This window comes from Cajanus cajan, chromosome 5 (genome assembly GCF_000230855.2).
Source record: "Cajanus cajan strain Asha chromosome 5, NIPB_CcT2T_4, whole genome shotgun sequence".
NCBI classification, from domain to species: Eukaryota; Viridiplantae; Streptophyta; class Magnoliopsida; order Fabales; family Fabaceae; genus Cajanus; species Cajanus cajan.
In genome coordinates, this window is record NC_138521.1 from 69,358,148 (window position 1) to 69,384,560 (window position 26,413).

General features: G+C 35.9%; 5 protein-coding genes across 5 annotated transcripts; all 5 read right to left on the reverse strand.

Moving 5' to 3' along the window:
- Positions 1-733: 733 nt before the first annotated feature.
- On the reverse strand, positions 734-1,714 carry LOC109807368 (putative ubiquitin-conjugating enzyme E2 39). The gene has a single exon (XM_020369886.3). The coding sequence runs from the start codon at positions 1,712-1,714 to the stop codon at positions 734-736; it is 981 nt and encodes a 326-aa protein (XP_020225475.3).
- A 5,306-nt stretch (positions 1,715-7,020) lies between these two features.
- On the reverse strand, positions 7,021-7,449 carry LOC109807369 (short chain aldehyde dehydrogenase 1). The gene has a single exon (XM_020369887.1). It carries the CDS (start codon positions 7,447-7,449, stop codon positions 7,021-7,023), a length of 429 nt encoding a protein of 142 aa, XP_020225476.1.
- A 4,148-nt stretch (positions 7,450-11,597) lies between these two features.
- On the reverse strand, positions 11,598-13,141 carry LOC109807371 (putative ubiquitin-conjugating enzyme E2 38). The gene has a single exon (XM_020369888.3). The coding sequence runs from the start codon at positions 12,982-12,984 to the stop codon at positions 11,923-11,925; it is 1,062 nt and encodes a 353-aa protein (XP_020225477.1). The 5' UTR covers positions 12,985-13,141; the 3' UTR covers positions 11,598-11,922.
- Positions 13,142-18,808: 5,667 nt separating this feature from the next.
- Positions 18,809-21,298, reverse strand: ECHIA (enoyl-CoA hydratase/isomerase A). The gene is made up of 3 exons (XM_020371366.3): positions 20,738-21,298; positions 20,381-20,663; positions 18,809-19,075 (listed from the first exon to the last, which is right to left on the reverse strand). The coding sequence occupies exons 1-3, from the start codon at positions 21,145-21,147 to the stop codon at positions 18,974-18,976; spliced, it is 795 nt and encodes a 264-aa protein (XP_020226955.1). The 5' UTR covers positions 21,148-21,298; the 3' UTR covers positions 18,809-18,973.
- A 2,687-nt stretch (positions 21,299-23,985) lies between these two features.
- On the reverse strand, positions 23,986-26,201 carry LOC109809634 (GDSL esterase/lipase At4g16230). The gene is made up of 5 exons (XM_020372999.3): positions 25,869-26,201; positions 25,655-25,782; positions 25,234-25,479; positions 24,885-25,140; positions 23,986-24,799 (listed from the first exon to the last, which is right to left on the reverse strand). Exons 1-5 carry the CDS (start codon positions 26,119-26,121, stop codon positions 24,576-24,578), a joined length of 1,107 nt encoding a protein of 368 aa, XP_020228588.1. The 5' UTR covers positions 26,122-26,201; the 3' UTR covers positions 23,986-24,575.
- Positions 26,202-26,413: the final 212 nt, after the last annotated feature.

Sequence of the window (26,413 nt, forward strand, 5' to 3'; positions counted from 1 at the left end):
TTGTATTTTATATCTATTATTCTTCATATGTAAAGAGAATATTATAGACTGCTATATATGTTATTACAACAAATAATTAATTCACTTTCTCATTTAAACTTTTATCTTAGGAAAATCATGTCTTATAAGTGCATATTAGTATTTAAGAATATTGTGTGAATCATGTTTATAAATAAAATAAAAATAAAAATAAAAACAAGGGGTTTGAGACACTACTACTTAGACAAATGATATAATACTACTTAGACAAATAAGGATATATTAGTCTTTAAAATGATATATGTTTAAAATCATTTTTGATTAATTAATAATGCATACAATATTGCTGTCAAAAAATAATAAATCCAATATTTACATTTATCTGAAATTGCAATTTTGACGTTTTACTCAGTTGTTACTCAGAAGAAAAAGGTATAACAAAGATAACTCACTCTATATATATTATAATCCAAGACATGGAATTGTTACTCGGATATTTTCATCCTAAATTTATTCTTATATTCCTCTATCTCATCTATCACATTGTGTATCATTTTTTTTTTCTCTCTTTCCTCCGCCCAATAAAAAAAAAATAGGGTTGAGGTTTACAATTATTCTTCTTGGTTCTTACTTCGATCACGACGTATTTCTTACTTCTATTACACCAATTTATGGGGATACACAACACACTATCGTGAGTACGTAGCAAGTAGCTAGCAACTTCCTCAGGGGACAACAACGTTGATTGACAGCATCATTTTTTTCCCTCAGTCTTCAACTTCAACGTGGAAGCATAAAACTTGCTTATCTTCCTTATCACCTTCCTCGCAATGACCCTGTACTTTTTCTTACCAACATTTTTGGACAACCCACTACACTTCTCCATCTTGAAGCACTCCACATCACTCTCCGAAAGAGCATCGATAGAAAGAAACGTCTCATACAGCTGAGGATACACCTCGCGCATCGACTCCCTGAATTTCCCTGAAACCCTAACCCTAGAAATGGAACCCTCACTGCCTTTCCCAACTCTCACGCGCCCCTCGGCGTAGTCATTACACGCGAGCAGAATCGCGCGCCCCCGGTTCCGAAAATGGCGAACGACGAAGGCGTGGAGGTTCCCCGGCGGTTGGCGGAGCAAGCAGAGCATGGTCTTGCAGTTTAGAATGAAAACGTTGTCGTTGTAGGTCATGGCCATTTTCTCGAAGAGCGCGCGCCCCCCGCGGCCGACAATCTCGGACCAAAAGTCGTTGAAAAACGGCTTGTCGTTTAGGACAAGGGCTTGGAGGGAGAGCAACAACTGAAGAATAGTGGACCCCGCTGGGTCCCACTTTTCATGTTTTCTTCCGACCCACGTGTTGATGAGGCTGAGGCAGACGTTTCCGGTGCTGTAGAGGTTGGGGTTGATCCAGAAGCCGTAGGAGCGATAATGGACCTCGGGGGGTTGGGCCGGGTATTGGGCCGGGAAGGCGATGTCGAAGACGTAGAGACCATCGTGGTAGGGTGTGCCCGCGGCGCCGACGATGACTGCTCTGAGGAGGTCGATGCGGTGCTCGTAGACGCGGACGTAGATATTTGTTTGGGGGAGGTTGTGGTAGAGGATTTTCCACTCTTTCATTATCTTCTTGTACACGTCGCTCCCTGCGTTCGTGAAGCACTCTCGGTACGCGCCTTGGGATTGGAAGTGGTGGTCTGAGTCGTCTGAAACGACGTCGAAGCGTTCCGTCTCTGCCATGTTGAGAATGGATGCATGAGCTTTTCTTTCTTTTGTGTGACTGTGTCTGATCAGTGAGTGAAGCGGTTGTGTTATTATGTATGGGAATGAGACTGGGAGGAAGCGGCGCCGCGTGGCAGTGGATGCGCCATGTGAGGATTGAGTTGAATCAGTCCACATGCCACATGCTCTCTACTAATTAGTAGGATTAGTTGACCAAGTATTTGCTTTAATTTGCTGGGTTTGCAAATTAACTAACTAACTTTTCTTTCGTAAAATGCTTCACTACGAATTTGGTTTCTATGTCTTCAGCCGTCACTCTCCTTTTCCTTGCATGCATTTGAGATGATTGAGCCTTAAATCCCGCTTCTTTCTTTCCTTATCTTATTTATATGTTCCTAATTAGCCAAATCTCCAACGCAATTAATCTCCTGTCTTGCTAATTTACTGTTTCTCTATCTTTCTGATAGTTGTGTATAGTTGTTTTACATAAAATAAATGTTGTTGTTCCTCTGCAGAATCCGAGTGTCGTGCTGTGGAATTAATTCCCTCATTTAGCAAGGAATGAAGGAAAATGTAATTAAGATGTTTCTCGGTGTAAATGAACGTTGGCAGAAATCAAAGTTAATTGGCACATGATTGATGGTCATGCAAAGAATGATGATGATTTAATAACTAATTAATACTCCCCTGAACTTATATATAAATAAATAAAATTAATTTCACACAAATTAAAAAAAATCATTACATATATTTAAATTTTATACTTTTTAAAATATTTTAAATCATATTTATGGTAGATAATACTAATATTTATTATCATAGAAATATTTTTTAATAATGAACATTGGATAGAGTTGACTTTCATAAAATTTGTTTATATTTTAGTGAAAAAATTTAAACATTTTTTGGTTTTATATAAGTTTAGAGGGACTATTAAGTTTTCATTGACTCTCTAATGTCAAAGGTTGTTTTCAACTCCACGTAACTCCTTATTTCCACTTCGTCCCTTGTAAAGCCTACCAGCACACCATTAAAAGGTTGGAGGCAGTCCGAGGGAATTCTCAAACCAACAAATGCATCCCATGATAGGACGGTTGTCAAGCTGCCTTAATCCACCAATACCCTTTTGACATTCCTGCTCATCACCGTAACACAGATTAACATTGAGTCGTCCTATGGGGGATGACCCCTTTGTAATCTTTGTCAAAGCTCTTGATACTCTCGCTGCAACCGCTCATATTCCTATACTCTCCTTTGTGCTTCGTCATTTTCTTGTCTTAATGTTTCTAATGTAGTCGTGATCTCCTATAATGTTGGATCATTATTTGGTGTCTCCAAGTCTTCTCAACGTAGGCACTTTGCTTCATCTGCACTTCGTCGTGCTTCCTCATTCTCACGTCGTAGGGTTTGCATCGCAACCAAAACCTCTTACAATGTTGAACCAATGTCTACAAACCCCACTTGTCATTACCAGCTTCTCCTGCATTGCTCCTTAGTTACCTAGGCATTGTGACCTTCTGATCACACAAGACATCCAAGGTGTGGGATGCAGTTTTACCTGTCCCACGGTGGGCGCCAAAATGTTCCGGTGTTGGAGACCGCTGCCAAAAAATCCTTAGTGATACCATGCTAAGAGAACATGACAGTAGTCTTGACCTAGAACATTTGATGAGAGTAACTTGTCCTCTTAGACCTAATCATTGCTATATATAATGGTGTAGCGTTACAGACATCAATCCCACACTCCTCTTTATGATCCCATAAATCATGCCCGATTATGAACTCGTAACTCTCGATGTTTATGACCGTTATCTTGTTCATCCCACGGATCTTGGAATCTTATTGATTATCTGAGCGAGCAAGTGAATCTTCCCATATTTGGGTCCCTATACGTATAATTCCAAGTCTTGTCGATATACAACATTTCTCATTTATCCAAGAGACATCTTGGTCGATGGGCTCGGCATTTTACCGATGTGCCTCGAGTCGGCCGATGGGAGACCGCCTCAGTACAAAGCCCTCTCGGCTTGAGCGCGATGGAACAGTGTATCAAGTTGGCGTATTGTCGATGTGTCTTGGGTCGGCCAATGGAAGACCATCACGGTACATAACCCTCCATGCTTGAGCACTAAGGTGTGAAGAGCATATCTGATCAACATTTTGCCGACTTGCTTTAGTCGGTCTGTGGGAGACCCTCATGGTACATAGCCCTCCATGATCGAGCACTGAGGTGCGAAGAGCATGTCAGATCGGCATTTTGATAATAACCTACTTTGGGTCGGCTCATGGTAGACCACCACGGTACATAGCCCTCCATGCTCAAGCACGAAGGTGCGAAGAGCATGTCGAATCGGCATTTTGTCGACCTACTTTGGTCGGTCTGTGGGAGACCCTCACGGTACAGTTTTAAACTTGAACAGTCGCTAAGTTATTATATAGAGAAAGTCCTTCATAACAAAATAATTTTAATTAATAATTTGATTAGACAAAAAGATAAATGATATAATAATAAAAATTGAATGATTTATGATTGTTAAAAATATTTATTTATATACTAAATTAGCTCACAAATTAATTCAAAATTCAATACAAGAAAATTGTCATATAGTGACACACACCATATAGTGACATAATACGTGTCACTAAAAATTATTTTTACATACACAATAAATATAATATATGTTGGTATATTGTTAAAAAGTGTAGGTATAGACTATAGTGACTATCGCAACCCGAAAATTTTCGATCTCACGACTAAAGGTTTAGACATCCTTTTAAAGATCTCATTAATTAAGGAATGTCCGGACACCAGACTAATCCTTAATTAATGGTTTTGAAAATAGGTTCATGGAGTCGCCACCAATATTTTACTCAAAACATTGGAAAAAGAAAAGGTTTTTAAAGATCCAACAATGGCCTTGATAACCAGAATTAGGTTCGGGGGTCGGTTACGTGTAGGGAAGGTATTAAGCACCCCTATAACGCCCTCAATCGATACCCTATGATTAAGTTAACATGATAAGAATTAATAAATTAAATATTGAATCCCCTTTATTAATATTTATTTACATATTTAAAATATAAATTAAGCAATTAACCATAAAATATCTACATTATGACGTTTATTATAACAAAAAAGGATAAAGATGAAAAATAAAAGGAAGAGAAGAAGATTGACTGAAATACCTCTTGAACTTTGTGGAGAAGGTACTTTGTGGCGACCTTTCACACTACAGTATGCCTCACAAATCTCAAGAAATACAATAGGAGGGAGAGAGAATATAGAGATGCGACACAAATCTCAAGAAATATAATAAAAGGGAGAGAGATAGAGAATTTTCGTGCTCAAAGGAGTCTTATTCGAAATTTCTCTGGCCGCCTGGAGAACTGTGCCCGAGGCTTCAATTTATAGGGATCAGATGTGGGCCGGAACGGCCCGTGCTGGATTCGGAACGGCCCGTTCCGGATCCGAACGTTATGTTCAGATTATACACCCTGGAACGACCCGTACGTTCTGAAAACGAAACGGCCCGTTCCATAGTAGAAATTAACACATATTTGTCCTTTCTAGAACGGCCCGTTCCAAATTTGACTTGTTTGGAACGACCCGTTCTGGTATTGGAACGACCCGTTCCGGTATTGGATTTTTAGTCGTTTTAGTCACGTTGGAACGACCCGTTTTGATATTGGAACGGCCCGTTCCGAGGTTCGGAACGGCCCGTTCCGATTCTAGAACAGCCCGTTCCGGGCTACTAAAACAACCTTATTTGACCTTTAGGCCTTCTGATATCCTGTCTTGTTATTTGCCTGCTTCGGGAGCTCCTTTCCTTCATGATGTAGGTCCATTTTCTTGTTTGTGTGCCTCCCGGACGAAATTGGGTGTCTAGAGTGACACACAAAATATGTTGTTAAATCTCATTCAAAATCAACACTAAAATTATATGTAGCTATATGTCAAATAGGTATATACCTACATATACTATAGATATAGTGACACTTTTTGTATGTCACTAAATGGAACAATTTTTAGTGCTTCCGAGTATTTAAATCTAATTGATGTATAAATAAATTAAACAAAAATTTTAATGTTAAATTAATAACATTGCTAAAAAATCAAGTGATATATAAGTAGTCTCTCAATTTATTTTAACTCATCAATTCCATATAATAAGTAATTGGCATTGAAATGAATGACTAAATTAATGATGATTATTCAAATATCCATAAGATTGTTTGGAGAGTGAATCCAGTTCAGCATAACTAGTTTTAGAATACAATTTTTATACAAATTAGGAATAATATTCACTATAGAAAGTATAGAGGGTTTGCAATGCTCAATCCTTCTACTTGTTCACAAGAGACACTATTTTTATTTTACCAATCATCTTGTGTATATAAATATATTAATTATGTGTGCATGTATAGTAAATTATCATAATAAATATATACACATTGGGAAATTAGTTTCTATGGTCACTTTCTCTCCTCCTTACATGCATTTGAGATGAACCTTAAATCCAGCCCCTTTGCTGGCCTTCTTTTATGTATCTCCCAAACTAAATCCCCGCCGCAATCTCTTATCAAACGACAAATAGTTAAGACTAGCTAATGTTATATATATCCAAGTGTTGTGCAGAGAATTAATGTGTGGAGCGAAAGATCTATGAATTGTTTTTTTTTGGAGACTCTTTCTCAACAACAATAAGGAACAAAACGGAAAGAAAAAAAAATCCTATCTACCACCAATACAACAGCAAACGCTTTCCCAGACAACATTGCAAAACTAGCTTATACGAATAATATATTGTCCTTTGTGATTGCCTATTTCCACATACAAGTAATAAAGTTGGTTAAAATATTTTTCCAAACATAAAAAATTTCATTTTGGTATCTGTACCGTGGTGGTCTCCCATTGGCCGACCATATTGGCCGACCATAGGCAGGTCGGTAAAATGCCGATCACACATGAGGGACCCAAATATGGGGAGATTAACTGGCTCACTCGGACAATCAATAAGATCCCACGATCCGTGGGAACGGTAATAAATACCGGGAGTTACGAGTCCATAATGGGGCGTGATTTATGGGATCATAAGTGCGATTCATGTCTAGAACGCTACACCGTTATATATAGCAATGATTAGGTCTAAGGCGGCAGGTTATCCTCATCGAATGTTCTAGGTCAATACTGCTGCCAAGCTCTTTTAGCTCGGCTTCGCTAAGGGTTCTTCGGCGGCGGTCTCCAATACCAGAACATTTTGGCGCCCACCGTGGGGCAGGTAAAACTGCGTCCCATACCTTGGTTGCCTTGTGTGATCGGAAGGTCACGATGCATAGGTTACAAAGGAGTAATAAAAAAGATTTTTAGTGGGTGTATTGGTAGTGCTGTAACCCTCGTCCAACACCAAGTTAACTCCACTCACGAACTGGGCCTCGTCGCTGCACAAATAAAGCGACGCACGCGCTGTGTCTTCCACCTCAAGAACACTCCCTTTCAACACCTCAATCTTGCGCAACCCTTCCTGCGTCTCCTTCTTGTTCATCTTCAGCGCCTTGTTCAGCATCGGAGTGGGAACGCCACCTGGACAAACGCAATTCACTCTGATCCCATGCTCCCCCAGTTCCACGCACAGGTTCTTCATCAGCCCCACCACCGCGTGCTTCGAAGTCGCGTAAGCGTGCGTCGTCTCGCCCCCCAGGATCGAGGCAATGCTCGAAGTGAAAAGAATCACCCCACTCTTCGCCGGGATCATAACCCTTGCAATACGATTCAACCAAACTTTAATTCACCGTCTATTTTCCTTAGCTTACCACTACCTGACGCTGACATATCTATTCCAGACATGTCATATTGATACGGCTCTTTGCTAATGATCCACACCGAATGAATCGCGTTCGATTTTCGTTCCAAGAAAGCAAAATCGCGTTCGGAAAATTACTCTGCGTCGTGTTTCGAAATAACAGCTATCTTTGTCTTTGAAAAACAGGAACAGGTAATGGAGAATGCGTGGAGCAACGGCAAGGTGAAGGTCCCGAAGCCGAGGACTTTGAACGAAAACGTTCCTCCGTTGCAAATCGACATGGACGACAAAAGAGGACGCTATCTCCAACCAAACACGATGAATCCGCGGTATCAACCGTACGCCACCGAGAACATCGACATCGGCTCGCCGCTCGCGCGCTAACAAGTATGTATCCAAGACTCTGCGCACTGGTTTACTTTCTTTCTATTTAAAAATTCGTTAGATTTATTGGATTTGAAAAACAACATAAAACACATTGCATACGTCGAATTAAGTGCTCACCACGAATAATCAAAAAAAAAAAAAATCAAATTAAAGCTTATATATGGATTGCATATCAAATAAACGAATCATAAGTGAGAGATGTTAGCTCAATGAAAGCAATTAAGAGATTAGATTATTATACAATTAGGTTGCTTTATATTATGTTTGGCCCTACATGTCCTGCATACAATGTGTTGTAAGCTTGTGGCACAGTTTTAGAAGCAAGCATATGATGTCTGGTTATGAGTATTGTGGCATGTTCAAATCATAAATGCCAATCATTGTATAAATCCCCGTGTAAAGGTGTTTTCCGAGCACCTAGACCCCACATAATGCACCCTCAGAAAATGCATTGTGCAATGCATCGGAATTTTCTACAATCTACACGGTCGGACTTTCTACGAACTACAGCTTGGCGTGAAAAACGCTTTAAGGTCGGCATTTCTACAATCTACACGGTCGGACTTTCTACGAACTACACCTTAGCGTGATAAACGCTTTAAGGTCGGCATTTCTACAGTCTACACGGTCGGACTTTCTACGAACTACACCTTGGCGTGAAAAACGCTTTAAGGTCGACATTTCTACAATCCACACGGTCGGACTTTCTACGAACTACACCTTAGCGTGAAAAACGCTTTAAGGTCGGCATTTCTACAATCTACACGGTCGGACTTTCTACGAACTACACCTTAGCGTGAAGAACGCTTTAAGGTCGGCATTTCTACAATCTACACGGTCGGACTTTCTACGAACTACACCTTGGCGTGAAAAACGCTTTAAGGTCGGCATTTCTACAATCTACACGGTCGAACTTTCTACGAACTACACCTTGGCGTGAAGAACGCTTTAAGGTCGACATTTCTACAATCTACACGGTCGGACTTTCTACGAACTACACCTTGGCGTGAAAAACGCTTTAAGGTCGGGATTTCTACAATCTACACGGTCGGACATTCTACGAACTACACCTTAGCGTGAAAAACGCTTTAAGGTCGGCATTTCTACAGTCTACACGGTCGGACTTTCTACGAACTACACCTTAGCGTGAAAAACGCTTTAAGGTCGGCATTTCTACAGTCTACACGGTCGGACTTTCTACGAACTACACCTTAGCGTGAAAAACGCTTTAAGGTCGGCATTTCTACAATCTACACGGTCGGACTTTCTACGAACTACACCTTGGCGTGAAAAACGCTTTAAGGTCGGCATTTCTACAATCTACACGGTCGGACTTTCTACGAACTACACCTTGGCGTGAAGAACGCTTTAAGGTCGGCATTTCTACAATCTACACGGTCGGACTTTCTACGAACTACACCTTGGCGTGAAGAGCGCTTTAAGGTCGACAATTGAAAGACCCGAACCTTAGTGTAAACTGCGCTTTAAGGTCGGAATTTAGATAACCCAACACTTTAGTTGTGAATAACATTTTAAGGTCGGAAAAAATCAACAAAATGCCTATCTAACATGCTCTTCGCACCTTAGTGCTTGAGCATGGAGGGCTATGTACCGTGGTGGTCTCTCATTGGCCGACCATATTGGCCGATCCAAGACACGTCAGTAAAATACCGATCTAACATGCTCTTCGCACCTTAGTGCTCGAGCATGGAGGGCTATGTACCGTGGTGGTCTCTCATTGGCCGACCATATTGGCTGATCCAAGGCACGTCAGTAAAATACCGATCTAACATGCTCTTCGCACCTTAGTGCTCGAGCATGGAGGGCTATGTACCGTGGTGGTCTCTCATTGGCCGATCCAAGGCACGTCAGTAAAATACCGATCTAACATGCTCTTCGCACCTTAGTGCTCGAGCATGGAGGGCTATGTACCGTGGTGGTCTCCCATTGGCCGACCATATTGGCCGATCCAAGGCACGTCAGTAAAATACCGATCTAACATGTTCTTCGCACCTTAGTGCTCGAGCATGGAGGGCTATGTACCGTGGTGGTCTCCCATTGGCCGACCATATTGGCCAACCATAGGCAGGTCGGTAAAATGCCGATCACACATGAGGGACCCAAATATGGGGAGATTAACTGGCTCACTCGGACAATCAATAAGATCCCACGATCCGTGGGAACGGTAATAAATACCGGGAGTTACGAGTCCATAATGGGGCGTGATTTATGGGATCATAAGTGCGATTCATGTCTAGAACGCTACACCGTTATATATAGCAATGATTAGGTCTAAGGCGGCAGGTTATCCTCATCGAATATTCTAGGTCAAGACTGCTGCCAAGCTCTTTTAGCTCGGCTTCGCTAAGGGTTCTTCGGCGGCGGTCTCCAATACCGGAACAGTATCTTTTATCTTTAGTAATTCATTTTACTCATTTAACTTCTAAATTTAACTTAACCATTTCAAAACAAGTATCATTCGCAATTAATTTGAAAAATATATTGATAAATAATAAAAAAATTAATTAAAATAAATTGATAGATAATTCAAAAGTTATATTTTTTAATATATTGATCTTGCATTCGGTGTGAGCAAGATGGAGGTCCGTTATTAAAGTTACATTCGACACCTTAAAGATGTATTCAACGTAATGGAATACACAACACCCTTCCCCCTAAAAAATAGAAAATTCTTGCATGTATTGCAACATTCTATATGCATACATCTTCCACAACACATTTTTAGTACAAGATAGTACATGTAACAAGACCTATGGTAGAATCATCAAGATCTCTTCAAAATGTTTCAAGCATTCAAAACTCCACATTCATACAATCTAAAAATTTAACTTACACAATCATATCTTGATAGCAATCAAGGGGCAAACAACTCATACATCTCAACCAAAATAAGGTTCTAGCTTCCTTTACCCAAAAAATCTCCAAACTGGGAAGAAGAGGAGGAAGGAAGAAAACAAACTTCGAGCTAACAACGAAGCCCTACACAAGCTCGATTCTCGGTCTCAACAACTTCGGATCACTACACCAAAGATCAACAAGAACCTCCTAAGCCTTCAAGAAAGTTTAGAAAGGAGGAAAGCTTTAGGGTTCCAGAGTGCTACTCTCTAACTTATCATCCTAAGATTCTTAAAAATTGAACTTATGAAACTCACTTCTAAAAAAAAATCTTATATATTCCTTCTTTCAAGGTCAAACTAAATATTTGCCTAAAAAAACTCTCTAAACACCCAAAAAAATTTTAAGAGTTCTTTAACACCCAAAGTCCTTCAACAATATAAACTTCAAAACAACATACACCATATATAATTATTAGTAGAAAAACAATAATTAACAAAAAAGGCATAGTGTTAGATAGTACTTTCTCGAAGATTTAATAATGTTCGAGTAAGGTAGAATAGTTGTAAGTAACAAAACTTTCCATCTAACCCAACACTCAAATTCCATACAATTAAGCATCATCAATCCTTTATCACATGCTTGGTAGTACATAAAAGTTATATTTAAGATAGTTTCAAATTGATTTCCGGTGTAAAATTCTGAGTATGTGAATGGATGCAGGTAAGGACGGTTCCTTTCATTTTCAATGAATAACGCATCTCATTTATGGCGAATTAATACATGGCATAGAGAGATTGAAAAAATAAAAAAGGGAAAATGCTGATAGATGATAGGAATATAATGGGATGAGATAATTAAATTGAAATAAAATAAAAATAACATTATTACTGTTTAAACATTTTATATAACAACACCAAAAACTCTTAAAATTTTGAGACTTCCATATAGAATTTGTCTCATCATGAACTAATCCAGTGGACAGAACAAGAAAAAAGGGAAGCAAGACACTAACCTTATCTTCGTCTCTTCCAATTAATAAAACATCCACTTTTATAAATCGGCCATACTAAACTACGCACCCTACTTGATGAACCATAATAATAATTAAAAAAAAAACGAAAGAACCAACAAAAATTAAAGAGAGACATTGATAGCAAGGTTTATTCCGAATGACATTGATCAAGCCCGCGATATCTCCCCTTCACTCCTCTTATTCTTTCCACGATTTTTCTTCCATCTAAAAGCCTTCTTAATCTTCTCCACAACCTTCTTGAACATCACACTCCCTTTATTGCCTTTCCATTTTCCACTCTTGATATCTTCATATTCCTCCACTTGCACTAAGTTTTGGGACACCTCCCACTTCCAATCCGGGTCCACAACAGAAGCACCGTTCTCTCGAAACGCTTGAACAAGGCGAGGCACAACCCCCATCATCGCCTCTCTAAACCCCTGCGACACTTCAATCTTCGACATCTTGGAACTCTTCGAACTCGAACTCAAATCCGAACCCGACACGCACCCGAAGTAGCCAACCCTCACGCGCCCGTTCATGTACTCGTCGCACGCTTCCATAATCGAGCCCGCACGCTGGCGAAAAAAAGCACTCACGAAATCCTCGAAGTTCCTGGGCGGCTTCCGAAGGAGGTGAGAAGCGATGTCAAGAGTGAAGACAAAGGCGTTGTCGCTGTAGGCACGTGACCTAGTCTCGACGTCGAAAACAAAACGACCGAACGACTCAATCCCAGGCTCGTTATAAAACGGTTTCTCGTTCAGAACGAGTCCCTGGATCGAGAGCAACACCTGAAGAATCGTGGACTCGCAGGGGTCCCACAGCTCCCTCTTCCTCCCGTGCCACGTGTTCAGCAAACTCAGACACACTTTCCCCGTGTTGTACAGGTTCGGGTTGATCCGGTGCCCGAACGAGCGGAAATTCAACTTGGGAGGGTGCTTCGGGTAATCCGAGGGGAACGCGATGTCGAAGAAAAAGAGACCATCGTGGTACGGTGTGCCCGCGGCGCCCACGATCACGGCCCTCATTAAATCAATGCGTTGCTCGTAGACACGCACGTAGATTGATTCGGGTAGGCTTTGTTCGAGAATCTTCCACTCTTTCATGATGGTGCGGTAAACTTCGCCCTTTGTGTTGTTGATGCATTGTCCGTCGTTTAAACCGAGAAAGTCGTGATCTGAGTCGTCCGTGACGACGTCGAAGTTGGCGAATTCGCTGCCACTGTTCATGTGGTTTGAATGCGGGAGAGAGAACTGAGCAAGAGGCTAGGCTAGGGTTGGAAGCTGTGACTTTAGGTTTTCTAATCTATATCAAACTCTTGTAAGGTGTGATTTTAAAAGCAGAATATTTAACAAACAAAATAGAGTAACATTCCACAATCCAGATATCTAGAAAGGACTCCAAAGATTCTATTTGTTATAACAGAACCAATATACGTCGTTGCTGATTTTGTCAAAAAGAAAAAATATAGATTGCTGAAATATAGGTTCCTCATTTAATAATAATAATAATAATAATAATAATAATATATGACAATTCCTTTTGTACAATTTCTATTTGGAGAAAAACTTTACATTAATTACATGTCTTTCACTTATTTCTTTTATTCTCTCTCATAAAAATATTTTTTTTTCTTGTTCTCTTTAACTTTGACGATTTTTAGAAGAAGATTTCAACTTAGATATGAATTTCATTCTTCATTTTTTTATTCATAGAAATCATTTCACCATTCTCTCTCATAAAAGTACCTAGAAGACAAACAATCAATTTCGTCTTCTTTGAAGAGTCATCTTTTTTACCGCTTATAAGACAAATCGTGTTAATTAGCATCTATGAAATTATCATTCTCACAATTTCAGTTACTTCATCCTCTTCATGTTTATGATAACTTCATCTTCTTTACATTTTTCATAAGATCTTCACATTTTTGGGTAACTTCATCTTCTTTGCAAATTTGGTAACTTAATTATCTTCGCGTTTTTGGTATATTCATCCCTTTTGCTAAATGAACTTACTTATAGGGCTTAAGATTTATCATACTTCAATGAATATAAAAATGAACACTTTACATGTTACTCTAATGAATAAAACAAATGAAGAACGAAATTCGAATCTGAATTGAAATCTTCTATTGAAAATTATTGAAATTAGAAAGAACAAGAGAAAGAAATGTTTTTTGAGAGAGAATGGAACTGAAAGGTCAAAAACATGTAAGTAATGTGAAACTATTCTCCAAAATGTAATAAATTAATGAGGAGTTAACCTGCAAAAATTAAAATTTGCTTATAAAATAATAAGTCTGATAAAAATCACACATAACATTATTTAAATGATCCTAGTTAAAAGATGTATTAGTACCCTCTAAATAGAACTTACACCAAAGAAATTGTCATAATATATATTCAAAATTATTACGAGACATAATGGAACAATATGTCAAAACTGAGGGTTAAAGAGTAATTTATACTTACATGTTTCGAGACAGGTTATTATGATGATTTTTTTTTGGTAAGCCAAAGCTAAGAAAACAAACAGAAAAAAAAATGAAGATTACATCCTACGGAACACTGTTCCAGCTGCATCCGCCGTCACAAACGGGTGTAAACCCTCAGGTATGGTATCCAAAACTACTAGGTCAACACCACAATGTGGCCCTAATTTCGACAAAAAATCTGCACTTTGGTTTCCTTCTCGAAAAGAATGGCAAACACAAACACTCCAAGATTGTTGCAGTAACTCCTTAATGTGAGCAATGATAGGAGCATACTTATGCAACACATCCAATGGTCCCAACACCAAATTGACTGCCAGCAACGAATCAGAAACACAAAGTATATTGCGAAAGTTAGCTCTCCACGCCAACTTCATACCATGTAGGATAGCTAATAACTCTGCTTTGAGATTGTCCCCAACTCCAGCATCCCCATAAAAACCCATAAGCCAACGACCAAAGTTGTCTCTACATAAACCTCCATAACCCGCTGGACCCGGGCTACCAAGCGCACTGCCATCCACATGCACCGTGACTTGCCCTTGGCTAGCTTGTAAGCATGTAACGTGACGCTCCTGTCGAGCCACCCTTTCCTGTGGTCCCCATAACGTTCTAAACAGAGATGACATAGCCTAAATACGACCAACCAAAACATGAGGGGGGATATTATACCCGAAAAAACTCGACGGTTGCGTTCCAGCCAAAGTTCCCATAATAAGCTAACAAGCATGACCCCGTACTCGTCAATGTTAGCCTTCAACCATAAGAACCAATTGATTGTACTCCATTGTGGTAGAACCAAACGAGGGAACACAGACTGCCATAGCGACACAGTTACATCACAACCAAAGAAAATATGAAATGCATCCTCAACTGTTTGATGACAACATTGACACAAGGTGTCTAAACCCATGTGACGTGAGACGAGAAACTGAGCAGAAGGGATGCACTCATGGGCTAGCTGCCACAAAAAGAATTTTAGATTCTCTGGTATCTTGAGCCGCCAAATCCAACCCCACACCGAGTCAAGGATGCCATCCTCCCGTGCCAATAGCCACTTATACCCCTCATAAGCCGTATATCTCCCTGACAGTGCTCCGTTCCAGACCCAAACATCCGGTAAGGAATGATGAAGGGTCATGCTAAGCCCTTCAATACGTTGACGTAAAGTATCAGGGATAGGGGTATGAAGAATGTCCAAGTTCCACTTCCCCTGTTGTAATACCTCACATACCTGAAGATTCACATCTCGAAAATGCACATAAGGGACATCTAAACAAAGCGCCGAGTTGCCCAACCAAACATCATACCAGAACCGTACGTGTCCGGCACCCAAGTTGTAGTTGAAAACCATCATGCAATTGAGTATAGGTCTTGGCTAAAGCACTCCAAAAATTTGAACCTTTCACATCTAGGCGATGTTGTAACGTAGCACCAGGGTATTTATTTAGAACGAACTGCACCCATATCTTGTCCTCACGATGACCCACATCCCATAATAACTTTCCCAGAAGAGCTATGTTTTGTAAACGAGCAATCCGGACACTTAGACCACCATGCCGTCGTGCTCTCGTAACTATATCCCAACGTGCAAGGTGGAGCTTACGTGTACCATCCCCACTCCAGATAAACTGACGTGCCTCCCTATCAAGCGCATCACAAATTGTTTGCGGCAACCACTGAAACTGCATTATATAAGAAGGAATAGCAGCCACAACGGAATTAACCAATGTTACCCTACCAGCTCGATTTAACAGTTTTCCCCTCCAAGAAGCTAGTCGTTGTGATACCTTGTCGATAATGTAATCAAAATGAGCCGATGTCACCCTACCATGCACCATGCGAAAGCCCAAATACCTTCCTAGGTTATTATGATGATTTGATAACAAAGTTAATATAGATTACTAAATAAAGCAAAACTAATTATAATTGTTATGATGGTATTTTTTTTTAAGTGTTAAGATGGTTTTTTTTTTTTGTAAAGATAGGAAAGATTACAAAGATGGTCGCAAAGAGGATTGAACGTAGATCCTCATGCTTCTAATTACCCCAACCCCTCCCCACCAAGATGATTTGATAACAAAGTTAATATAGATTACTAAATAAAGCAAAACTCATTATGATTGTTATGATGGTATTTTTTTTTAAGTATTAAGATGGTTTTTTTTTTTTTGTAAAGATAAGAAAGATTACAAAGATGGTCGCAATGAAGATTGAACATAGGTCCTTATACTTCTAACTACCCCAACCTCTCCCCACTCAACCACTAGACTAACCCTAGTAGTTAAGTGTTAAGATGGTTTGATTGCAAAGATAATATTCAAAATTTATTTAATTATTTTGATATCATATTTTAGCGACGATTTTATGTATTTAAATGTCATAATATTTTTTAAAAAAAAATTTGTTTGTTAAAAAAATATAACAAATTCAATCATTTAAAACGTGTATCATTAAAATTAATTTAGTGATGGAAGTAAAAGTAGCATGCACAACAACCTATATTCAAATATTTAATGACATTATGAAATTGAAAAAAAAATTAAAATATAATATTTATAAGAAAAAACTATCCTCACAATTAAAGAGAATATATATATATATAAAAAGATAAATAAAACTTAAATTTCATTATTTTGATAAGTAAATTTTAGATATAAAAATTATTCTAATTATTCCAAATTGAAATATGATATATCTTAAAAATATTAAATCCTTGTTAATTAAATCCCCAAAATATGTAATTTCTACTAATAAAAAAATTAAAACCTTTAAAATTAGGGATGACAACATGGTGGATAGTAGCTACTTGTCACCTATCTCATTTAATGTGAGATATCTACATAGTACCAATGGATATTTAAGAAAATATAAAATTTTAAATAAAAAATAAGGAATAAAATAAAAAATAATTTTAAAACGTATAATTATATCAAAAGATAATTTTGTAATATATATTTCTACTAAAATAAATAATTATGACAAATATATTTAATTTAAAAAAAAACTTTAAATATAATTAATAGTGTGTTCGGATGAAGAATTTAAATAGAATAATCCATTTTTTTTAAGAATTTCAAATGTGAAATATTTTGTTGAGATGAATAATTTGTAATCTTAATATTTGTAAAATCTTTTAAAATAGTAGAAGTTCAAATTCTCCTTTTTTTTTAATAGTAAAATTTTAATATATAAATATATATTATTTATATATATATAAATATTTCAAACATATAAATTATATTTTATATTTATAAAAATAATTTATATTGTGAGATAGAATTATTATTTTTTAATATAAAATAGAAGGCGGAAAAAGCTCTGTAACGTTCTCCAAAACCACCAGATGGAGAGAGAAAACATGATAATGACAAGTTCAACTTTGTGCCTTCTAGATAAAATCATAGCGACACAAAAAAGTTTTTCATTCCATGCATAACAAAGGAAAGATGGATAGCTATTAAATTAGATCTTGAAAAAATCTATGATAGGCTTCAATGGGTCTTTGTTAAAGACACTTCAGAGGATTGAGTTTCCTCCTAACCTTTTTAACTGCATTTCTTATTTTACCATGAGGTTGTTATGGAACGGTGTTACTATGAAAGTTGTTCTTTATGTTACAAAGTTGGAAAGAATGGCTTAAGTTTAATCTAAATAGCAAAACCGTATTTGTTTTGGAGGGCAGAGAGTGGAGCTTAGTGTTTGGGATTATTTTGGATATAATTTGATGGCATAGGAATGAAGTAATACATGTTTGAGTATCAATTTAAAATTAAACGGAATAACACTCGTTCTAATAATAAAAAAAAAGTTTTGTAAGTGTAATTTTTTTTTCAACATGGGTTAAGTTAAACTCAACTGATTTCTAAACAGACCTCTAATTTTTAGACCTGTGTTTTGGCATGCATAAGAAGTGATTAAGATTTCTTATACATGAAGTTACAAGACGTTTAATTGTAAATGATATAAGGTGGATTCCACCCAAACCAGAGAAATCAAAATGCATTTATATGAATTTTCCCTTTTGCTTTTCACCCTTGTTAGGCTTTTAACAATACCGAGAACTTGGTTTAAAATGACAAGAGCAACGATATTCTAAGCATTACTAAACTTTACATTCTTTAAAGTATTAGAACATGTGTGTGAGTTTTGTGCAATCGCAATACTCTATAGCCATTAAACACGAACAACCAACCAACCTTTTATTGCTTCATGCTTCTCTCCTACGATATCAACATGATAATGATGGATCTACATTATAGCGAGAATAATAGATACTCTTTTATTGCTTCATGCTTCTATGTTAACACACAACGATCAAATACTTTGAGTTTGAACTCGAGTCTTGATGAACTTGAGGTTGGCCTATGAATTAAGTATTCGACCTAGAGTCCGAGCTCGAGCCATGATGGACCCAAGATCAACCAACGAAATAGGTATTCAAAGTTCAGACTGTGATGACCTGAGGTCGTCCTAAGAGCTCAGGATAGCCCAGGTGACTAATAAATTTTCCATATTTAAAAGCGTTAATAACATACTTATAAGTCAACAAAAACCAGAAATAATTTATAAAATTTCTTTTCATAACAAGGAACCGCTATCATTTATATAATTCATTATTAAAAACCAATGTCTGGATTTTGTATGGATTAATGCTCGTAACTCCTCAAACTTGGGAAGAAAACATGTACATATTTACAGCATGAGAGATCAGTGTAATAAAGAACCTACAGTTTGGACTGTTTCTTGGAACCTCGACCAGCTATGAATTCCTGCATCTTCCTGAATTGTTCCTTTGTCATTCCATTATAATAATCATGAGCCCTTTCCTAAAAGTTTATACACAGGTAGAGAATTTGTACGTAAGATGATTTGGAGTGAACAACTCAAAGGCTACAGATACATAAATGAGAAGTAAGACTGCCAAAACCCTATCAAGGATTACTGAGACAAGAATGAAATGGATAATACAGAGTGACAGACACAATAAGAAAAGAAATAGTGGCAAAGAGACAGTAAAGAAAAAAAAAATCAGTGTAACACTAAGCCATTCTCTATTCTTTTTCCAATAATTACGAAATATAGAGTATAGTAACCTCTGGTTGATGAAACCCTGAACTGCATTTCATTAATCAAATTAATCCCAATGATACAGCAAACTAATTTAACTTATTAGGATACAACTTCAGAAACGAACTTGAACAACTAAATACTTATTCAAGATCAAGAACAACATCTCCATCATTAAGGGAACTAATTCGATTAACATTGTATCTCACCGAGGCTATTCATTCTAATTCTAACAAGTAGATCCTATCTTTTCCCTTATATATAAGAAAAAAAATATAAGAAACAAATACCTAATATGTAGTCCCCATGATTGGCCTCCGAGCCATCACCACGAGGTTAACCTCTTAATGGTTTGGGATCACCATAAATCAAATATTCTTACAAATGCCTAATTGATAAAAGTATCTCTCCATTAATTAAGCAAATATCATATTCATATCACTAACTGATAAGATATTCCCTTATTTGAGTATCCAAATCTCAAGTTTAATAATAAAAATTAAACACCTATTTAAGAGGTACAAACAGGTATCACTCTAGTCCTAACTCATATTCTACCTCCTAGACCCTGTCTAATTTGAGGGTCAGAGTCTCTTTGCAGGTGTCTCCACCGCTAATGTTAAATAGCTAAGGCCATCATCCCTAGAAGTGTAAGTGTTAGTTGTTCAATAGATGCATTCACTTTCATAGAAAATGAATAGATGACTCCATTAATAGACATAATAAGTTAAGAGTATAAAAGAAAATTATCAATTAAATTAAATATTAATACATTTAAAAGTAATAGTACTAATTAGTAACAAAATAAGACTCTCTTTTCTTAAAGTTCCCTGGCATTTGACACTACAGTTGTGAAGTTCACAACATCGACAGGGAACAGTAATTGATGGCTGCACCTGCACCCCCCATCCAAGTTCAGCATGTCCTATGTCCTACTATTATTTTACCCTATCATCCTACAATATTCTAAGCACAAATCCAATGTCATAACAGACATACTCCGTATTTCATAATTCATAGAATTCAATTTGTAGACACAAAAACGGTACACTACACTCACTCACCTTTTCAAGGGAAAGTGCAGTGCCAAGATCCAGCTTGATGCCATCATTGATAACCTCCTTGTACCTCAACACCAAGTCTTGGTTATTCTTCACAATGGCCTCAGCGATTTCCCTGCTTTTCTTCAACACTTCACTGTCGTCAACCACATGGTTCACGAAACCCAATTTTTCTGCTACCTCCGCAGTCAAAGGCGTGGCCGTGAGAGACACCTCACGGGCTTTATTCACCCCTATGATGCGCGAAAGCTTCTGAGACAAGCCCCACGAAGGAAATATCCCAAACCTGCAACAATAACATGGAATTAACCTAATAAACTTTAGTTTGACCACATTTTCAGTCGATGTGGGATTTCGAACCTGGCATGAGTATCCATGAACTTAGATCCCTTGGAAGCAACTAAAATATCGCAGGCGAGGGCGATTTCGAATCCCGCAGTGACGGCGAATCCTTTAATGGCTCCGATTATCGGTTTGCGGCAACGCTCCATTTGCACGACCGGGTCGCTCTCCGGGTCCTTCACGTCGCCCTTGAAGACGTCCTCTGCGGCGGTGAGATCCACGCCCGAACAGAACGAGCGGCCCGACCCGGTTAGTATGATGGCCCGCACCGATTCGTCCCGGTCCAGTCTCTTGAAGGCCTGGGCCAGGTCCACCATCATGGGCCGGGTGAGCGAGTTGAGAGAAGCGGGCCGATTAATGGTGACCAGAGCGACGCCGTTTGGGTCGCGGCTCACGAGTATGAGATTCTCCGGCGATTGGCGATCCATGTTTGAGGCGAATCGATCTTGCGTGTTCGGTGGCTATTGCATTGATACAGTATGAAATGGGCTTAAGAGGGAGGAGGAGGGTCGTTTTCTGAGGATGGAGTCTCGAAGTGCGTGACGCAAGTTTCAACTTTCAAGCCTCAAACGCAATCACGGTGTCAATACTGTATCATCATTTTTTTAACATTATACCTTCAACTTTTGTCAATTAATCATGAATGTGATTTTTGTTTAAATTAATTATAATAATTTTTCTATCAAAATATTATATGAATGGATTAGTTCTAATTTTATATTTTTAAAATTTAAATATATTATTAATTTTTAAAATTTAAGATAAATTTATTTTTATTCTTTAAATTTAAAATATTTATTTTTAATTTCTATAATTTTTTTAAAAAAATTATATTTAACGTCACCAATAATATATTTAAAAATAATACATTAAAACAGTTATATAATATAAATTAGATTTAATATAATGTTTTTAATAATATAATATCAATTTTTTTGATAAAATTTGGGTATAAAAATTAAAATATTTTTTTAAAATTACAAAGACTAAAAAAATTAATTTTAAATTTAAAAGATTAAAAATAAATTTATCTTAAATTTAAAAGATAAAAATATATTTAAATTTTATTTTTATTAGTTAAGTTAATTGTTATTATTTTATTAAAATTAGTAGGTATTGATTATTATTTTTAGTAATTTCATAATTAATCTTATTTATATTATTTATTTATTATTTTATTACATGAAAACTTAAACAATATAGTCTATGGAGAGAATGAGAATAGGTAATAATGAAACTTGGTAAAAAAAAATTAAAAGATGGTAGAAATGTAATAATGAGGAATACACCAACATAACAATCACCTGCAAATGAGTGAAACAACGATTTTAAGGGACAATAATAATTTTTATTAGGTCCCACAACATTTAAATCAGGTGCCAATTAATTATGGTCTAAATTTCAATATTATTTCTTAATATAAATAATGTTGATTTTAAGTTTATTTATTGTATAACTATTGAAAAAATTAAGTAAAAGGTAATTATGATTTATAATTGAATGTTTACAAAACATCATATATGGAGACATGTTATCTGAAACTATGTGCGTAATTGACACATGTTCTTCAAACTTTGAAAATCGGTATAAATTTAACATGTGTTATATGAACTTGTGCTTAGATTCATAATTGTATTTATAATAATTATATGAATTTCTAAACCATATAGTTTATAATTAAATTATTATCGGTAACAATGAAACCTGGGGAAATTAAATTAAAAAATTAAAAAATTAAAAATGGTAAAATAGAAACGTTAGGTTAGAGAGAGAAATACACCAAAAACAAACATAAAGTTCTCTTCTATATTGGAAAAAAAAACATATTTTCTCCCAAAATATAAATAAATTGTAATTATTTTTATCTTATCTAATAATATTTTTTAAATACCTCTCTTTTAATATATAATATTTCAGTTGTGTTACTTTTTTTTTTTTTTTTACATTTACGACAAGAACAATTTAAAAAGAATATTATGTAATTAATAAAATTTAATGTAAATTACTAATTTTGTTTATATTTGTGAAATTGAAATTTTCTTTTTCTTATAAGAGAACGTAGAGAGCAACAATCAAGAACAAAATTTAAGTATAATTTTTAATATGTAATTAGTGTTGTTCTTCATTTAAAATTAGAGTTTATATATTTACATTTAATATAAAATTTATTAGTATACATTTATATATATTATCAAAATAAAATTTTAATTCTAATTGAAATATAATATCAACTACACTTAAAGACAATGTATCTAAATTTTATCTAAAGTTCAATTAATTGTAATGAGGTGAAATAACAATTTTAAGAACAAAGATGAATTTTAATAAGATTCACATCAATAAAAATATAATTATGATCTAAATTTTAATGTTATTTGATCATTTCATTTATTAAATTATGATCAATAAAAATAAATATGATTTATAATTAAACATCATATATTAAAGTATGTTATTTAAGCTTTTTTGTATAACTATCCGTGTGTTTCAAATCGAAAACCATTGTGAATTTGACGAAAGTTATACTAACTTGTATTTGGATTCCTAAATATATTTATAATAATATATAACGATAAGAATTTGGGCATTAGATCCAAACATTTGCCTTTAGAAAGGTAAACACATTTTAAAAAAATTTAGTATTTTAATTTGTGTATTTTATCTGCTAAATATTTATTATATATAATTAAAATTTATAATAAATCATATATATAAATAAGTAATATATTTAAATATATAAATTATATTTAAATTTATATAAATAAATATTTTTAAATATATAAATTATATTTTAGATTTAAGATAAATAACTTATATTGTAACACACAATTATTTTTAATTATTGATAATTTATTTTTAAAAAAATATTAAAATTTAATTCATAAATAAATATGATAACTAAAAAAAAATGATTTTATAGATGACTAAATTTTAGTTTATTATTTAACAAAAGTGCATTAAGTTTAACTCAAAATATTAGACATAATAAATTTATTTATTTATCTTTCTAATTTAATTTTTTCCTCTTTAAGTTTAAGTACGTAGTATTTAAATTTCCATTAAAATATGTTTTTCATTATTTATCAAACAATTGTTTTTATTATTTTTATTTATTATTAATTTAAATATTCATTTTAATCATTTTTTTTACTTTATCAGATTATGAAATTGTCCTAATAAATTCATCTCCTCGAAATTATGAAACATAAATAAATAATGTTTTTAATAAATCTATTATGAGTTGTACTACCATATTATAATCTTATAAAAGTGACTTACTTTTCAATTCTTAATTTTTTAATCAGTACTTACATATTTTATTTTAATTATTTATAAGCCAATAAAAAATGTAAAACCTTAAAATAATACTGTAAACATATGTCGCAGATGTAAGTATGTAATGTAGCTTTACACTCCTCCATTCTTCGTGAATGGGTAGACAGATAGCATGTGGGTGGATGACTTTTGAGCATGGTGGCTTGAGATATCAGTAAAATCTTTCATCGTATCGGGACATAGCGTTTAATAGTTTATCAAATCCCATTATGTTTTCTAAGCTTGAGGTTTGAGGCACATTACCATTCCCTAGAAGCATGGACATCGTACCAAATCAAATTAACCAAATTGCCGATTCTTTCTTACTATGATGTTTTGTGTCATGAAAATTGAACCTGAGACTCATGATTCTCGTTAACTACTAATTTTTGGCTGACTATATATATAAAACATGTGTTTCATAAAGTTTGTACTAAAGCCTTTCGTACATTAGATTTAGCATGACAAACTAAAAAACCACTCCAATCCGGTTCAATTGTTATGGACATCTATCAATATATTATTTCCCGTGAGAAAGAGGTTAAGATTGAAAGAGTCCGCGAATGTTGACCGGAAAAATATCGTTGGAACCACCGTCTAAGAGTCGCTTAGCGATGATAACATTTACAGCATCAGAAGGATGGTAAGGGTCCCAGAACACATATTTGGATCGGTCCCAGCAAACTCTCGATGTGGGACTACAGGGGATCAAACCTCCGAATCGCCCGGCCACGTGACAGCAAGCGGAAGACGGGTTATCAAAACCTGCCACACGTGTGATTAAATCAAAAAAACACCTTGCGAATTCAAGGTTCTAACAGATTAATAGCCAAACCAAATAGACTCGTACCAAGTACTACATAGTTCAGGAGAATGTCTTCTAAAATTCGGTAGACATCTGCATAAACAAACATTGAACCCTCCAGATTTGAGTTGAGTTCTGCAATAAGACCCTTTAACTGTGTGTTGAAAAGCTGTGCTAGCTGATTAGGGAAAACAACACAGCTATCTCCTGCACCTGGGTTTGCATCTCTCTGACTTGGTATACACCCAATAGGCCCTACATTTGCCACAACAATTTTTCTAGCTCCTAGGTTGAATAACCTCTGCATGCAGCACAAATATTAATAACATTATATACGTAACACCAAAATATGTTGCAGATTAGAAACAAGGATTATATATCATATATATATTACAGTGAGCTGAAGTCTGAGTTTTGATATCATGGTGGTGACAAAGAATTCAGGTGACGCGGCCTTCTGATCCGAAAATGTGAGTGATGGTGTTAAGTAGTTGTTTATGAAATCGTTTGAGCCAATGGTCACGGAAAACAATGACCTTTTGAATAGATTAAGAGCCGCTGGAACGCCAATGCTGCCTATGATGTCTTGTCTGGTATTTGCAAAATTATCTATCTGTGCATCAAAGTTGAGTCTTCCACCCTATTAATCCCATCACAACAACATGCATGCATATGGTTAATTATCATTCCATTAATATGAAACACAATATGGTTTGGTTCAGTCTAGTGTAGTGGTATAGGAGATTAAAATTAAGATAAATACATGTTTTGTAAATTTTTTATTAATAAAAAAATTAATTGAAGCCGAAACTCACAAAGACTTTTCCAGTGAGATTAAGAATTCCACCTCCACCAGAGGCATAATTAACACCCTTCAGAATCACTGGCCCAACTGTGGTGGGTGCCAAATAAGGTGGGGTGAAACCGATACCTAATTCCTCACCTGGTGGAGAAAGAAAAACTCATCAGACAAAAAAATAAAAATAAAAATAAAAATAACTATTAAGGAAATAAGGTGGTAAATCTTGCCAACGATGTCGACAATGGTTCTTCCATTAGTGAACCTCCCCGTTGGTCTTCCAAAATCAATGCCATTGGGTAAATAATTAGCCTTTGAGAGGGAAACAAGATAGTTATTGTTTCCAGCATCAACAAGGGAATCTCCGAATACAAAATTTGCAGGGACATCGTCTGAGGTTGAAAAAATGGTGAACAAGACCAAGACTACGGAAACTCGAAGCAGAATCGTAACAATGATGAACCTGTTCAAATGGATACCCATTAGAATGAGTTAAAGAGTACAACAATTTATGACTGCTAAAATGTACCAAAACACAATGAGCTTTATAGTGCGTCCAAGACAATGGCACTAGCTAATAATAATTAATAATGGAATTTTATAATAACAAATCATGTGAGGGCATAATGTCATGCAGTGAGCCAACATTAATTGCTCTGCCTATAATGCTACAGTGCCTTAACTGTTTGGTTGGAGGGAATAAATGGATTCAAATACAGAAAAAAGCTGTTCACCGATAATGTATGGTGATCCAATCGCGACTTTAGTCTTCCTG

What these genes read in the sequence shown, in the direction of transcription:
- LOC109809634 (XM_020372999.3), bottom strand. Translation starts at nt 26,121, where the DNA reads ATGGGTATCCATTTGAACAGGTTCATCATTGTTACGATTCTGCTTCGA. An exon ending in AACCATTGTCGACATCGTTG is followed by an intron (nt 25,783 to 25,868) that starts GCAAGATTTACC and finishes TTTCTCCACCAG; the next exon opens with GTGAGGAATTAGGTATCGGT. An exon ending in AACTCAGACTTCAGCTCACT is followed by an intron (nt 25,141 to 25,233) that starts GTAATATATATA and finishes TGCTGCATGCAG; the next exon opens with AGGTTATTCAACCTAGGAGC.
- LOC109807368 (XM_020369886.3), bottom strand. Translation starts at nt 1,714, where the DNA reads ATGGCAGAGACGGAACGCTTCGACGTCGTTTCAGACGACTCAGACCAC.
- LOC109807369 (XM_020369887.1), bottom strand. Translation starts at nt 7,449, where the DNA reads ATGATCCCGGCGAAGAGTGGGGTGATTCTTTTCACTTCGAGCATTGCC.
- ECHIA (XM_020371366.3), bottom strand. Translation starts at nt 21,147, where the DNA reads ATGGATCGCCAATCGCCGGAGAATCTCATACTCGTGAGCCGCGACCCA. An exon ending in TTCATGGATACTCATGCCAG is followed by an intron (nt 20,664 to 20,737) that starts GTTCGAAATCCC and finishes TTATTGTTGCAG; the next exon opens with GTTTGGGATATTTCCTTCGT. An exon ending in CTGCACTTTCCCTTGAAAAG is followed by an intron (nt 19,076 to 20,380) that starts GTGAGTGAGTGT and finishes ATAAACTTTTAG; the next exon opens with GAAAGGGCTCATGATTATTA.
- LOC109807371 (XM_020369888.3), bottom strand. Translation starts at nt 12,984, where the DNA reads ATGAACAGTGGCAGCGAATTCGCCAACTTCGACGTCGTCACGGACGAC.